At 42.2% G+C, this 15261-nt stretch overlaps 1 protein-coding gene across 1 annotated transcript in view; it reads left to right on the forward strand.

Annotated features, from left to right (window-relative positions):
- The window catches only part of LOC123512858 (nuclear factor related to kappa-B-binding protein-like), a 39428-nt gene that overhangs the window by 21069 nt on the left and 3098 nt on the right, over nucleotides 1–15261 (forward strand). The window contains exons 10-22 of the mRNA XM_045269512.1: nucleotides 1–69; nucleotides 1225–1419; nucleotides 1718–1848; nucleotides 2158–2397; nucleotides 3645–3790; nucleotides 4033–4152; nucleotides 5343–5486; nucleotides 6680–6854; nucleotides 9224–9411; nucleotides 12478–12619; nucleotides 13213–13311; nucleotides 13793–13933; nucleotides 14303–14472. The exon at nucleotides 1–69 is cut by the window's left edge and continues 61 nt beyond it. Of these exons, the coding sequence (XP_045125447.1) occupies nucleotides 1–69; nucleotides 1225–1419; nucleotides 1718–1848; nucleotides 2158–2397; nucleotides 3645–3790; nucleotides 4033–4152; nucleotides 5343–5486; nucleotides 6680–6854; nucleotides 9224–9411; nucleotides 12478–12619; nucleotides 13213–13311; nucleotides 13793–13933; nucleotides 14303–14472 (1960 nt within the window). The remainder of the gene's footprint in view (nucleotides 70–1224; nucleotides 1420–1717; nucleotides 1849–2157; nucleotides 2398–3644; nucleotides 3791–4032; nucleotides 4153–5342; nucleotides 5487–6679; nucleotides 6855–9223; nucleotides 9412–12477; nucleotides 12620–13212; nucleotides 13312–13792; nucleotides 13934–14302; nucleotides 14473–15261) is intronic.

A 15261-nucleotide genomic window follows, 5' to 3' on the forward strand; every position in this document is an offset into this window, starting at 1 on the left:
GTGGATCGGTGCCGGCCGGGACAGTGACGGACACCTGGAGCCACTAGCACAGTTCTGGCTGGCTAACAAGTGTGTGGTCGTGTGTGTGTGTGTGTGTGTGTGTGTGTGTGTGTGTGTGTGTGTGTGTGTGTGTCGTGGTGTCTTCTTCGCTGTGTTCGTTTGGCTATTGTGGCTTTGTAACTCATATTAGCTCTCTCTCTCTCTCTCTCTCTCTCTCTCTCTCTCTCTCTCTCTCTCTCTCTCTCTCTCTCTCTCTCTCTCTCTCTCTCTCTCTCTCTCTCTCTCTCTCTCTCTCTCTCTCTCTCTCTCTGTTGTGCTGTTATGATGTACAAAATATTTCTTCATCTTTTTTCTATCAACAGTGAGAAAGGAATAGATTTGGTCTCTGTCAGGGTATGAATTTACAAAATATCTTTACAAGTCCCCGAACAAAACACACTAATGAATACACTCATACAAACACCCATTCTTTTTTTATACACCTATTAAAAAAAAAAAAAAAAACCATACAAACACTCTTCTATACAAATAACTAAAGAAAAAACCAATAGATACTCATGCAAACAGTTCCCATACAAATCACACCACTAAATACACCCATAGAAACACTAATCTTTCCATACAGGTCCCCATACAACACACACCAGGAGATACACCCATACAAACACTATTCTCTACAATTAACCATACAAAACCCCAATAGATACTGATACAAACAGGTCCCATACAAATCACACCACTAAGTACACCCATAGAAACACTAATCTTTCCATACAGGTCCCCATACAACACACACCAGGAGATACACCCATACAAACACTATTCTCTACAATTAACCATACAAAACCCCAATAGATACTAATACAAACAGGTCCCATACAAAGCACACCATACAAAACACTAATCTTTCCATACAGGTCCCCATACAACACACACCAGGAGATACACCCCTACCAACACTAATTTCTCCATACAGGTCCCATACAAAACACCGGTGAATACTAATACAACAAAAACAAACTAATCATTCTGTACAAGTTCCCATACAAACACAAGAGATGTGCTTATACAAACATTTTTCTATGCAATTAACCACACAAAACACCAGTACTCATATAAACAGGGTCCCCACAGAAAACACACCAAGAGATTTGCCCATACAAATCCCTTTTCTATACCCTAAACGACAGATGTGACCCTACAACCATACGTCAATCTTTGCAGGTCCTCGATGAGCAGTGAGTGGATTGAGGATGACTTGGTGGGCACTAAGCTGGAGGTGGAGGAAAGTGATATTATCCCCCCTCCTCGCTGCTACACCAAATGGACAGTACAGGCAGCCACGGACACTGAAAAGGAACTGTATCGTGCTCAAGAGAAACTACGCTATGAAAAGCCACACAAAGCCTACACATACAGGTGCGGCTAACCTCTGGAACTCCTTGCCTTTGTGCTTCCTGGCAGGTTTCAAGACATGGAGAAAGTTTTGGTGTTAATTGTGGTGTTATTTGGTGATTATGTACTAAAAATATTTTTTTTTTTTTCTCTCTCTCTCTCTCTCTCTCTCTCTCTCTCTCTCTCTCTCTCTCTCTCTCTCTCTCTCTCTCTCTCTCTCTCTCTCTCTCTCTCTCTCTCTCTCTCTCTCTCTCCTCCTCCCCTCCCTCCCTCCCTCCCCCTCTCCGTCCCTCTTTTTTTCCTCCCTCTCTCCCTCCCTCAGAATGCACGGCTATGAGAGTGTAGTGGGGCCAGTGAAAGGGATCTACACCCAGCAGACAGGACTCAACAAGGCTCGTGGTCACTCCCTGCTGGTGCCCGACAGACCCGCATATGTCACCATCCTCTCCCTCGGTAAGACGTGCAATGTTGACCTCGCCTCTCTTGTCATTTGTGCGGGTTTTGGTTATGTTTCTTGGTGATTTGTGTTTTGTTAGTGTTGTATCTCTTTCTTCTCTCTCTCTCTCTCTCTCTCTCTCTCTCTCTCTCTCTCTCTCTCTCTCTCTCTCTCTCTCTCTCTCTCTCTCTCTCTCTCTCTCTCTCTCTCTCTCTCTGTTATTTTCCAAATCTCCAGTCTTTTCTGTCCCTTGTATCTTCCTTGACTTCCATCTTTTTCACACCACCACCACCACCACTGAACCTTGCCACACTATTCCACCACAGTGAGGGATGCTGTGGCGCGGCTGCCGAACGGGGAGGGCACACGTTCGGACATCTGTGAACTACTGAAGGAGTCACAGTATTTGGCCCCGCTGACCACCCCCACTGCGGAGAACAACCTGAACAGTGTGGTGTCGGGTGCCCTGGATCGCCTGCACTATGAACACGACCCCTGTGTCAAGTATGATACCCCCAGGAAGCAGTGGATCTACCTTCACCGCAACCGTAGTGAAGAGGAGTTTGGTGAGTGTGTGTGTGTGTGTGTGTGTGTGTGTGCGGGCGCGCGTGTGTGTGTGCACGCTTTTAGGTACTCTGTGGAACTCCCTGCCTGCTAGTTGTAGTTTTACAGGGCCTGGGCTTTATGCTCGTGTGGCCCCGTCTCCATATCTACACTTATCCAATTTCTCTTTTAAAACTATGCACACTCGTTGCTGACACCACTTCCTCACTCAAACTGTTCCAAGTCTCAACACATCTTTGCGGGAAACTATATTTTTTAACATCTCTCAGACATCTTCCCTTCCTCAGTTTCTTACTATGCAATCTTGTGCTTCTGTCGTATTCTTTTCTCAGGATTAGTTTCTCATTATCCACTTGATCCATTCTGTAAATCAATTTATGAATTTGTATCAGATCCCCTCTCTCTCTTCTCTGTTCCAGGGTTGGTAGATTCATAGCTTTTAGTCTCTCCTCATATGTCATCCCTTTAAATTCTGGAACCATTCTTGTTGCCATTTTTTGTAGTCTCTCCAATTTCTTTATGTGTTTCTTTTTATGGGGGGTCCACACAACTCCTGCATATTCCAATTTGGGTGTGTGTCTGTGTGTGTGTGTGTGTGTGTGTTTACCTAGTTGTGGTTTACGGGAGGGGAGTAAACTCATGGTCTCTATATCTTTTATGAAATTTCTTCTTAAAAGTTTGCAGTCCCAGCCATTACAGCCTCCTCATCAAGTTCATTCCAATTGTTCACAACTCTATGAGGGAAACTATTCTTCTTGACATCTCTTTTGAGGTACTCTGTGGAACTCTCTGCCTGTTTCTATGTTTCTTAGTGAAGAAGTGTTGGGTGTGTGTGTGTGTGTATTTACCTAGATGTATATTACAGTGATCAAGTGGAGCTCATAGTAACCTATCTCCGTATCTACTTTAATCCAACTTTTCCTTAAATTTGTGCACACTTTCTGCTGCTACAATCTCACTCTATCTGTTCCAAATATCCACCGTCCTGTGTGGAAAACTAAACTTTTTAATATTCCTCAAACACTGACTTTTCATCATTTTGGAGTGTCCTCTTGTCCATCTATCTCCATCTTGTGTCCTTAGTCCCTTAGTTACCAGCCCTTTACTTGTGTCTTAGTCCCTTAGTCACCAGCCCCCTTACTTGTGTCCTTAGTCCCTTACCAACTCTTTACTTGTGTCCTTAATGCCACCTTGTGTCCTTAGCCCCTTAGTTGGCAGCCCCTTACTTGTGTCGCTCTGTCCCCCCCAGAGCGCATGCACCACCTCAACGGTCCGGGCGGCAACAAGCTGAAGAAGCCGGCGCCGCGCAGACAGAGCCGCACCAAGACCAAGGAGCCCGTCACACTCAAGGCCGCACCCAACGTGGCTCTCGAACCCCTTACCCCTGTGGCCAAGGTGTGTGTCTCTCTCTCTGTGTGTGTGTGTGTGTGTGTTCAAGAATTCTTTATTATCTGCCCTTATATATCCTCACATCCCTCCATCTGTCAGTTTGTCTGTTTTAATTAATCACATCCACCTCTCTTCTATCCATCTTTTGAGTGTGTGCATTTGTATGTTCATGAATTCTGTGTCATCTACCCTTATATGTCCTCCCATCGGATTCCTCTGTCACACGATCCTGTCCGTCCCACACACAGGCGGAGATGAAGCTGAAGCAGGAGGAGATGGCAGTGCTGGCTAAACCTAAGGCAGAGAGTCCGGTGAAGCTGGAGCACCTCGGGGCAGCAGGCATTGGCAAGGCACTGACTTCTGTAAGAGTGAGTCACTGGGCTGAGGTGACTTGTTGACTGCATTACCAGCACCCAATACTGCTACTGCTCTGTTTGTGTCTGGCAGGCTGGTTGTGACTGGCTCTGGCTGGCTGTGGCTGGCTGGCTTGGTGGTTCTATTAATATGTGGCCGTGTTTACCGTATCGTTGTCTTGTATCAGTCTGCTGTGTTGCCGTGGTTCAATGTAGTGAGATGATTTGTGGCTCCTTGTTCTGTCTTGAGTGATTGGTTGTCTTCTGTTAGTCCGGATGTGTCTTCGTTTCTCTTTTGCATCTCATTTTGTCTCACTGCCTGTCTGTCTGGTTGGATAGATGTCATTATTCATCCTTCTCTTCTTTATATTTTGTCTGGATGTTAGTAGATAGATCTTGGCTGTTTTTTTCTTGTCTGTCTTTTTTTCTCTTTCTCTGTTCTCTCAATCTGCCTGTTTTCTGTCTGTTTCAATAGACACGACTTATTGCTTTTTGTCTCTGTGTGTGATGTAGTAGCAGGTTTTTGAGTCTCATAATGTGATTTTCTGTCTGTATATGTGTGGGTCCTTGCTGCAAGTGAGCAGATAGTGGACCATATTCCAAAACACTCCTGCCTGTACCCTCACTACTTTCAAAGTCGTCTAGTTGAAGTGACACAGGGTTTTAAGAGTGCTTTAACAGTTATATTGACAGATAGACAAGATTTTTACACTGAACTGAAGAAATAGTCTTGAAAACCTGGCTAATAATCTGTGTGGCCTTTGGAAATAGTCACAGTGAGAGAGTTATGTGTTTCTGAATAGACCTCATAGTTTTTTTTAAGCCATAGGAAGCAGCAAGGAAGTGAGACATAGAGAGAAGAATTTAGCATCTGTCTGAGTACTGAACCTGTTGCTTAGATTTGCTGGGAGGGAGAAGAGGAGAGAAGAAAGGAAAGCTAGAGGGAAGGAAAGAGGAAACACAGGGAGGGGAAAAGGAAAAAGGAAAGGAAGGAGAAAGAGGGAGGGAAAATAAAAATGAGAGTGGGAGGGAGAAAAGGAGAGAAGGGAAAGTGTGGGAGGGAGAAAAGGAGAGAAGAAAGGAAAGTTAGAATTAAATTTTTCTCCACAGTTTCACCTCCACAATACTTCTCTTTCACTTCTTTCTCCATTATTTTCACACCCTCTTCTCTCCACACCACCACTAATACTGCTCTTCCACATCAGGTTGGTGGAGTGCGTGGTGCGGTGGGTGCCAGCAGTGTGCAGACAATCCAGGTATCCACCACAGGAGGCGTCCAGACTATCAAGGTGGCCCTCCCCCCTGGAGCACAGACACTTACCAAGGTCAACCCACAGACACTAGCCAAGGTGTGTGTGTGTGTGTGTGTGTGTGTGTGTGTGTGTGTGTGTGTGTGTGTGTGTTTGTGTGTGTGTGTGTTTATGTTTATGTTGTTAACTCATCATTCATCTTATTTATTTATGTGTTCCATTGTTTGATCTGCTGCAGTCTCTGACGAGACAGCCAGACGTTACCCTGCGGAACGATCTCAGAGCTCATTATTTCCGATCTTCGGATAGGCCTGAGACCAGGCACACACCACACACCAGGACAACAAGGTCACAACTTCTCGATTTACATCCCGTACCTACTCACTGCTAGGTGATCAGGGGCTACACGTGAAAGGAGACACATCCAAATATCTTCACCCGGCCGGGGAATTGAACCCCGGTCCTTTGGCTTGTGTGTGTGTGTGTGTGTGTGTGTATATTTACCTAGTTGTAATTTTACAGGGCCTAGGCTTTATGGTCGTGTGGCCCCGTCTCCATACTTACACTTATCTAATTTTTCTTTAAAACTATGCACACTCTTTGCTGACACCACTTCTTCACTCAAACTGTTCCACGGCTCAACACATTTTTGCAGGAAACTATTTTTTAACATCTCTCAGACATCTTTCCTTCCTCGGCTTTTTACTATGCGATCTTGTGCTTTGAATGTCATATTCCTCTCTCAGGATCAGTTTCTCATTATCCACTTGATCCATTCCATTCATCAACTTATAAACTTGTATCAGATCCCCTCTCTCCCTTCTCTGTTCCAGGGTTGGTAGATTCATAGCATTTAGTCTCTCCTCATATGTCATATGTCCTCATATGTGTGTGTGTGTGTGTAATTCACCTTCTTGGTCCCCTGCTTGTCACCCAGCCAGTCTTCCCCATTACGGAGCGAGCTCAGAGCTCATAGACCGATCTTCAGGTAGGACTGAGACCACATCAACACACAACACACACCAGGAAAGCGAGGCCACAACCCCTCGAGTTACAATCCGTACCTATTTACCGCTAGGTGAACAGGGGCCACACATTAAGAGGCTTGCCCACTTGCCTCGATTGTATTCATTATTCATCTTATTTATTTATTTGTGTGTGTGTGGTGAATATGTGAGGTTTGGTGGAGCTACAGTGGGAGTAAGTAGGCAGGTTTCATAGAGGAATTTCCACTATTATTTTCTTTCATTGTGTTCTTACTTATTGCATAATATCTTTCCTCCTCATTGCAGGTTGGCACGCAGGCGGTGAGTCGAGCGGCCACCCAGAGCCTGGCCAAGAGTGCGGCGGCGGCGGGCCTGAAGGGAGTGAACCTGCAGCAGACTGTCCTTCAGGCGGGGGTGGCAGGGCAGAACCTGGGCCCAGAATCTGTCCTCACCACCCAGCACCTCACCACCCTGCCTGCTGGTGAGAGAGAGAGAGAGAGAGAGAGAGAGAGAGGCAGAAGTTGATGCAGGACAGATAGGAGGGAGATGGGCTCTAAGATAGAAGGCATTAATAGTGCTATCATGCTGCATAGATGATGTAATGTGTATATACAGTAACTTTGTAAATATACCTTTTGTAATTTTGTATCAGAAAAATAGGAGAGAGAGTAGTTAGTAATTGTGTATATTTGAAAGGCTGTAATATATTCATGTAGCAAAATTTGAGGAAAAAAAGAAAAGGGTGTGTGTATTTCAGTTGAAGTGACAACAAGGAAGAGATAAGAACATGAATTCAAAGCATGACATATTTTGAGAACAGAAGCATGTGACAATGAGAGAATAGACTTGATGTGTGTGTTGAGGATTGCATGTATGGGTGATGGAGTACATGTTAGTAAGTGGTAATAGGTGGCAGTGGTAATTGGCTCCTGTTTGCTGCTGGGAAGAAATTGAATACAAGTGTGCTGATGAGAAAAAATAAAGTGGGTGTAAGAAATATATGAAAAAAAAAATCAGAAAATGGGTGAACTATTTTTGGAGGCATAAAAAAGTATTGATAGGCACACTCTGGAACTCTCTGCCTGCCTCTGTATATCCAGTATGACCTAAACTCATGGAAGAGGCAGATTTCAAGACGTTTATCCCATTCCCTTTGGCTAACTCTCTCAGACATTCTCAGGGACTGGCATCCAAGTGGGACTTTTTATTTTTGTTGCTCCTGGCCAGATTTCCCCTCTTACATGGAAATAAAAACACAGACGCACAATACACGGGATCCTTGCAATTCAACAGGGTTAGGGCAGTTTATCATTGGTCGAATCATTGTTTATTCGAATCGTGAAACAATTTTTCCCATTAGATACTTAAGAATTAGGGGGGATAGGGACCAACCTCCAGCCTAGACCCCCCAAAACATCACTATAACCTCTAAAAAACACTAACTTAGACTAAATCAGTACTATTAAAGGCTTCATTTATATCTAACTTTTTTATTAAACACATTAGGGTGCTGTACACTACATTTTCAAAAATAAAAACACTTGCATGATGCAGCTGTCTTGTGGTACTTTTTTTTTTAATTAATTAATTAGTTTTTTTTTTTTTTTTTTTATCTGTGAACTTTTCACAGAAATTAATGGGCTAAAGGGGATACTTTTTGTGGTACCTCCTATCTCAAAGCCCACCCGTTAGGAAACCGTTGCCCCGAGTGAGGAAGCCCAACCTACACTCGGACCGTGGACAGGATTTGGACCCATGCGCTTGGAGACCCCTCGGATCCCAAAGCACGCATGGTTCCACTGTACCACGGTGGCACCATTTACTTGCCCCTGTTCTTCCAAATTGTTGATACTGTTGATCTAGGGACACCCATTTGCGCTGCAACAACACTGTGAGTTATACCTGCCTCACACTTTCTTATAAGCTCAGGCTGATCTTTGAAAGGCAGGAAATTGTGCTTCTTAGGGCTGGGGCTGGAGGTGGCTTGGCACGGCATGGTCGAAGCGGCATGAAGGCAGAGCGTGGCCTGCCTGGATGACCGCACAGGGTAGTGTTGGTTTACACTTCCGCCTGGTGGGGTGGCGGCAGATTTGACCGGATGGGTGGTGCGCGAGATATGAATGTCAAATTGGTGAGTCAGACGGTCGAACCTTGAGGATTGGGTATTAATTGACTGAGTTTGAATTGGCGATAATTCAAACTGCGAACGGTCGAATCACCAGAATCCCCTGTATTGCACTTCTATCACTCAGTGTTATACCAGATTACAGTTTCATCGTGCTTGAAGACAACACAAATTTTTAGCATAGATAGAGAACAGGTGATTTTAAAAGCCTATCCACCTATCTACTTTACACCAGTCTCACCAACCAGTCACCAGTTACCTTTGCTTATCCACCTGTCTACACCAATCAGTCACACCAACCTATCACCAGTTTCCCTTCCTTCAACCAGTCACCAGTTTCCTTTCCTTCAACCAGTCACCAGTTTCCTTTCTTTCAACCAGTCACCAGTTTCCCATCACTTAGACCTGTCACCAATTTCCTTTCCTCCAACCAGTTACCAGTTTCCCATCACTTGACCTGTCACCAGTTACCCATCACTCAAACCTGTTACCAGTTACCCATCACTCAAACCTGTCACCAGTTTCCTTTCCTCCAACCAGTCACCAGTTTCCCATCACTCAGACCTGTCACCAGATACCCATCACTCAAACCTGTCATCAGTTTCCCATCACATCAACTAGTCACCAGTTTCCTTCTTTCCAACCAGTTACCAGTTTCCCATCACACCAACCAGTCACCAGTTTCCCTTCCACCAGCCAGTCACCAGTCACCTTTCCTCCTCCAGGGACAGTCGGTGCAGCCAAAACCCGTGCCCCAGTTGTCACCCTCACTACAAGAGAGGCTGCCAGATTACCAGCCCCCTCCATTGCTCAAGCCCGGTCAGCCCCCCCAGCTGCAGCCTCCTCTCCAGCCAGCCAGCAGCCTCAGCAGTCCCCGCAGCATGTGTCTCATAACCCTACACTCTCCTCACAGGTGGGATGGCTGCGGAAGGTTATTTATTGTGTTCGCTGGATGGTTGACTGTTTTCTGGGTTACTTAGAAGTTAAGGGGAGCATCTGGTTTAGATGGGTGTTGTCATATCTCTGGTAAGTATGCATGAAACACTTTAATTTTTATGTTGTGAAGTAATGGGAACATGTACATCAATATTAGACATTCATCCCCATTCTAGTCCTCAACCCTGCCATGCAATTATAATTGCAACTAAAACTTACGAGTGTTATTCTGGCGTTATTATTTGCTCCATAACCTTAATTTTCCCGTGGCAAAAACACGTTGTAATATGAAATATCTTTACATCATTAGATTTTTTATTTCATCTTTTGTTTTTGTTTTATGAATTTTTTTCAAAATCTTTTATTTTTTTTTAACCTTTTGACCAAAAGATATTAATACAAAATTCCAGGTCACATATATGAAAAAATAGTAATGTGAATTGAAAGAAGAAGTTTTCTTCTCCTTTTTAATTTTTGTTTAATTGAAATCAAGCTAAAATTGGCTTCAGAATAGATTTTAGAAGGGGAATAACTTATGTTTTGAGATACAGGCCGATAAAGTTTATCGATCAATCGATCGATCACTAGGAAGTTTATTCAGGTTTACTATATGTTCTTTTTTATTATCTACAATCTCATAATACAATCAGATGTATTTCTAAGCACATCAGGCTCCTGGTCCCCTCCTGTCAATGATATGCTGGTCGTGAAGAGGCTTTTCTTCCGACATCCAGCTCTCACTTTTTGTGGTTGTGATGTGTTCTTGAAGTTGCATGTTGTGCAGTGCATAGTATACATCAAGCTCCAAACTGTAGTCAAAGGTAGGATCTGGGCATGAATAACGAGAGGAAAGAAGATTTTTCAGCCTCCTTTTCATCAGCATGACAAACTCGTCGTCACTTTCCACATCTTCATTTTCTTTCTCAGTATTTTGTAGAAGAACTTCTCTAATTGTGAGTAATGAGGCCTATTCTTCTTAATTTTCTTGTCTTTGTTCTGCGTGAGATGTGGTGAGCTGTGGTGTGGCGGTGGTGAGGGTGGTGGTGGTGGGTGACGCGAGGATGTGTACTCAAGCATCTGAGGTTTCAGGTTCAACACACTCTTTTTATTCTTTGAGCTTCCATACTCATATTCCAGGTATTTTTTCTCTGCTTATTCCTCTTAGACACCCATCCCATGGTTGGCAGTAGGTGAAAAGCAGGATGCAGTAACTAAATTACGTTCTGTTTAGCAGAGTGAAGGGCGGGTAGCGAAAGACGCAGCAACAACCTCTCTCTCTGATAGCTTTCCCCCTATTGAGTCTCGCTGGTGCCTTGGTTGATGCCACCCATACACACACACTTGCTTTCAGTGTTGCTGTATCATGTTCACCAAAAAAAGTTCAGATTTTTGCTTTTTTTTTTTTTTTTTTTTTTTTTTTTTTCTCCATAGTTTGAGTAAAAAAAAACTGATTCTAGCGATGTAAACAAACGCACGTGGTCAAGTATGGGATCTTTAAATGACATTTAAACGGAAACCAATGCGCGTTTCGCCATAAAACTTTGTGAAATAATAGCTAACGTGTATACCTACCACATATTTTTTTTTTTCCACAAAAAAACATTATTTTTCATAATTTTTTGGTCTCTAAACTGGATGCCCCCCTTAAACATGTTTCCTTTTCTACTTTTCTTTTTCTTTTATTTCTATCTAAAAAAAAATCGTTATTTTTGTTTTTTAACAGTTTTTTCTTTGGTTTTCTTTCATTTCTATTCAAGAAAAACAAGAAGCATGTCAACTTTCTTTATCTTTGAGCTCATTTCATTTAATTTCATTGTGTCATTTGGATGGTTCACTGTTTTCTTGTATGGTTGAGGAAGGAAGGTTATTTATTTAGTGTTGTGTGATGGTTTACTGTTTACTGTTTTCTTTGTGGCTGTGGAAGGTTATATAGTGTTGTGTTGGATGGTTCACTTTTCTGGGATGGCTGTGGAAGGTTATTCAGTGTTGTATTGGATGGTTCACTGTTTTCTTAGCTGGTTATGGAAGGTTATTTAGTGTTCTTTGGATGGTTTACTGTTTTCTGGGATGGCTTGTGGATGGTTATTCAATGTGTTCTTTGGATGGTTTACTGTTTTCTTTGGCATGTGGAAGGTTACATATTGTGTTAGTTGGATGGTTGTTATGGATGGTTTTCTAGATACTTATCAAGTTTTCACAGATGGTTTAATGTGAAAGTTAGTTTTCTTTTTGGATGGTTTTCTGGATGGTTCTCAAATTTTCACTGGTGGATTGGTTAAAAAGGAAGGTTTTTTATATATTTATTTATTTATTTACTTATTTATTTATTTATTATCCTTTTTTGGTATGGCTTTCAAGTTCTCACAGGTAGTTTAGGTATGAAAGATGGTTTTCCAGTGCTAATTGTGCTTGTGAGATTATTTTGTCCATTACTCCTACACACACAACACCATCCAACACTTGCATTATTTCCACAACAGGTGACAAACAGTGACATGCTTTATTCATTCATTTTTTTTCATATTTGTTCCTGTACATTAACATAGAAATTCATAGGTTATTTTTCCACTAGTCCTACACACACAGCAACATCTAAAACTCACATTGTATTTCCACATCAGGTGACAAATAGTGACATGCTTTATTAATTAATTTTTCATATTTGTTCCTGTACATTAACATAGAAATTCATAGGAGGTTATTTTTCCACTGATCTTACTCATACAGCAACATCTAAAATTCACATTATATTTCCACATCAGGTGACAAATAGTGACATGCTTTATTAATTAATTTTTCATATTTGTTCCTGTACATTAACATAGAAATTCATAGGAGGTTATTTTTCCACTGATCTTACTCATACAGCAACATCTAAAATTCACATTATATTTCCACAACAGGTGACAAATAGTGACATGCTTTATTCATTCATTTTTTTCATATTTGTTCCTGTACATTAACATAGAAATTCATAGGAGGCTATTTTTCCATTATTCATACACACACAACACCATCCATCACTTGTATTATACTCCCACAGGTGACGAGCAGTGGCATGGCAATGGGCAAGCTCTCCAGCACAGCCACAGTCGTCAACATGAGCTCTGCTGCTGCTCAGAAGTCCAACCTCTTCTCCCTTGGTGGCATCAAGCTTCTACAGGCAGCACCTCAGCAGCTGGGAGGTAGTGGCAGGCAGGGATGACTGACTGATTGACTGGTTGGATGGTTGGCTGGCTAGTTGAATAGAGATAGGGATGGAAAATTGATTGACTGGTTGGTTGACTGGCTGGCTGGATAGAGGAAGGGATGGATAACTGAGTGAGTTTTTTTTTTTTTCTCTTCAGCTGGTTGGCCAGTTGGTTGGACAGATGGATGGATGGTTGACTGACTGACTGATTGAATGTGTATTTGGTTAGTTAGATGAATAGATGACCGACTGATTAGCTGACTGGATGATTTGAGACATGGTAAAAAAAATTGAATGAGTGGTTGACGGATTGGCTGACTGGACAACTAGAGACATGGTAAAAGATTGCATGGATGACTGGATGGATGCATGGCAGAATCTCTTATCTGTATGAATGAATAACCAACACTTTATCATATTTTTCCCACAATCTTCTCCTGTGAAAAGAGATAAAACTCACTTACAAGAAACATGATAGAACTGACATGCCAAGCTAGACACACAATGAATATACACAGAAGACTCACATGCACTCTTAACAACAGTGTTGAAAAGTAGGTTGTCACTCATTTGTTATTGTTTTTGCAGGCAAGGCAGGGTCAACCTCTCCTGCCATGGTTAACTCAATCACCAAGCTGCAGACCCTGATGGTGGACGGCAAGGTGCTGATGCAGGGAGGCAAGGTAGGTGCTGGCAGGGGGACTCGATTGGATACTTTGAGGTGGTGTGTAAACTGTAGTAGATACCATGTGTGAGATTTGTGTGGAAAAACTATGAGAAACTAGTGTAGATAAACATTTTTTTTATTCCTTTATTTATTTATTTGTTTACTTTCTCCCATGTATGTAATGTACTTTGTAATGTGTGCTGTTGATCAATGGATAAACTAGGACTTGCAATGAATTATGTCTTCTAAAACACATTTCTCCATAGATGTAAATTGTTATTAGACAAGATACACTCCTGAAAACTTGTATTGCTTGCCCAGAATGTTATAAAACACATAACAGTGAGACACCTTTAGATCAGTTTCCTACCTGAATCTTCATTATTGAGTCATTGTGAACTCTATTGTCACATTCCCTAAGGATCAAGTTAATTGCCTGTAACATCTTTTTCATGAAGAACATTCTGAAGTGTATTATTGTCTGTGCATTGGTGTGGTCAGGTTGGGCAAGCACTGGCCGCAATGTCACCATGGCGGGCGGTGTGGGCGGCAAGCAGGTGATCACTGGTGTGTTCCCCGGCCAGCAGATTGCCACAGTGGAGAGTCTCCTCAGCCAGTCAGAGAAGACCACACAGATACAAGGTGACGGATACTTCTCTCATTTATTTCCTTGTTTATTTACTCATTATTATTATTATTATTGTTTATTATTTATTTATTTATTTTTATTTGTTTATTGTTACTGGCCAAGGGTAGCAAAATCTTTATGAAAAAGAGATCTACTGAAACACCAGTCCCCAAAGAATAAGAGGCAGAAGGCAACCAAGTCAAGAAAAGTGTCTTGACTCTTGAAATCTCCCTCTTGAAAGAATTCAAGTCGTAGGAAGGTTACTGGCCAAGGGCAAATAAATAAAATAAAATAAAATAAAAGGCCACTGAGATAGTCAGTCCAGAAAGAAATGTCATAAGGAAGTGTGAGTGTGAATGTGAGTTGTGTGTTGTGCCTGGCAGCTGGTGGAGTGATCACCACCATGGCGGGCAACAAGCTGGCGAGTGGCAACGTGATCCAGCTGGCCGGTGGGGCGGGCGGCGTGCAGCGGCTCACTCTGGTCTCCCCGCAAGGCTCCCACGTCCCCCTCACCACCACCAGCCAGAGACTCGTCCTGGCCACTGGCTCCCAGGTGTGTGTCTCGGCTATTTGACTTTATTTATTCACTCGTTTATTTATTTTTTGTAAAGGTAACAGTCAGAGGACAAAAAGTCAAATTAGCTGCCTGTCCCAAGAGAAACCTGAAAACAGCCACCAGTATTGCAAGATGAGTGTCTTGAAACCTCCCTTAACTTTTTATTTAGACATTTCTTTCTTTATTTTTATGTAAGGAAGTCAGGGCAACAAAAAGAGGCAAAAAAAAAAAAAAAAAAAAATAGTCAAATGAACTGCCTGTCCAAAAAGAATAATAAAATCAGCTATCAAAATTGCAGGATAAATGTCTTGAAACCTCCCTTGTAAAAGAGTTCAAGTCATAAGAAGGAGGAAATAAAGAAACAAGCAGGGAGTTCCAGAGTTTACCAGGAGAAGAGTGAAGGGTTGAGAATGCTGGTGAACTCTTGCATTAGAGAGGTGGACAGAAACAGGGCGAGAGAAAATAGAAAGCCTTGTGCAGCCAATTGACTGAGTCGGCTGTGCAAGTGAGTGGCAAGAGTGTATATTTAGGGAAGCAGTTCTTGGAGATGGAGATTGGCAAGAAACAAATGACAGTAATGCATAGAAAAGGTAATAAAAAAAATAATAATAAATAAATAGAAAGAAAGTAAGAAAAAATACAGAGAGGCTTGTTGATGATGATGATGTTACGACCATTACTCAGTTTTGACTCTTGTATTGTGTTAAAATATGACCTTTTCCTTATTTTTGTTACTTTTACTGCCTTAGATTTTTTATATGACTGGAAGTTTTATGCAAGTTTTGT

This window comes from Portunus trituberculatus, chromosome 34 (genome assembly GCF_017591435.1).
Source record: "Portunus trituberculatus isolate SZX2019 chromosome 34, ASM1759143v1, whole genome shotgun sequence".
NCBI classification, from domain to species: domain Eukaryota; kingdom Metazoa; phylum Arthropoda; class Malacostraca; order Decapoda; family Portunidae; genus Portunus; species Portunus trituberculatus.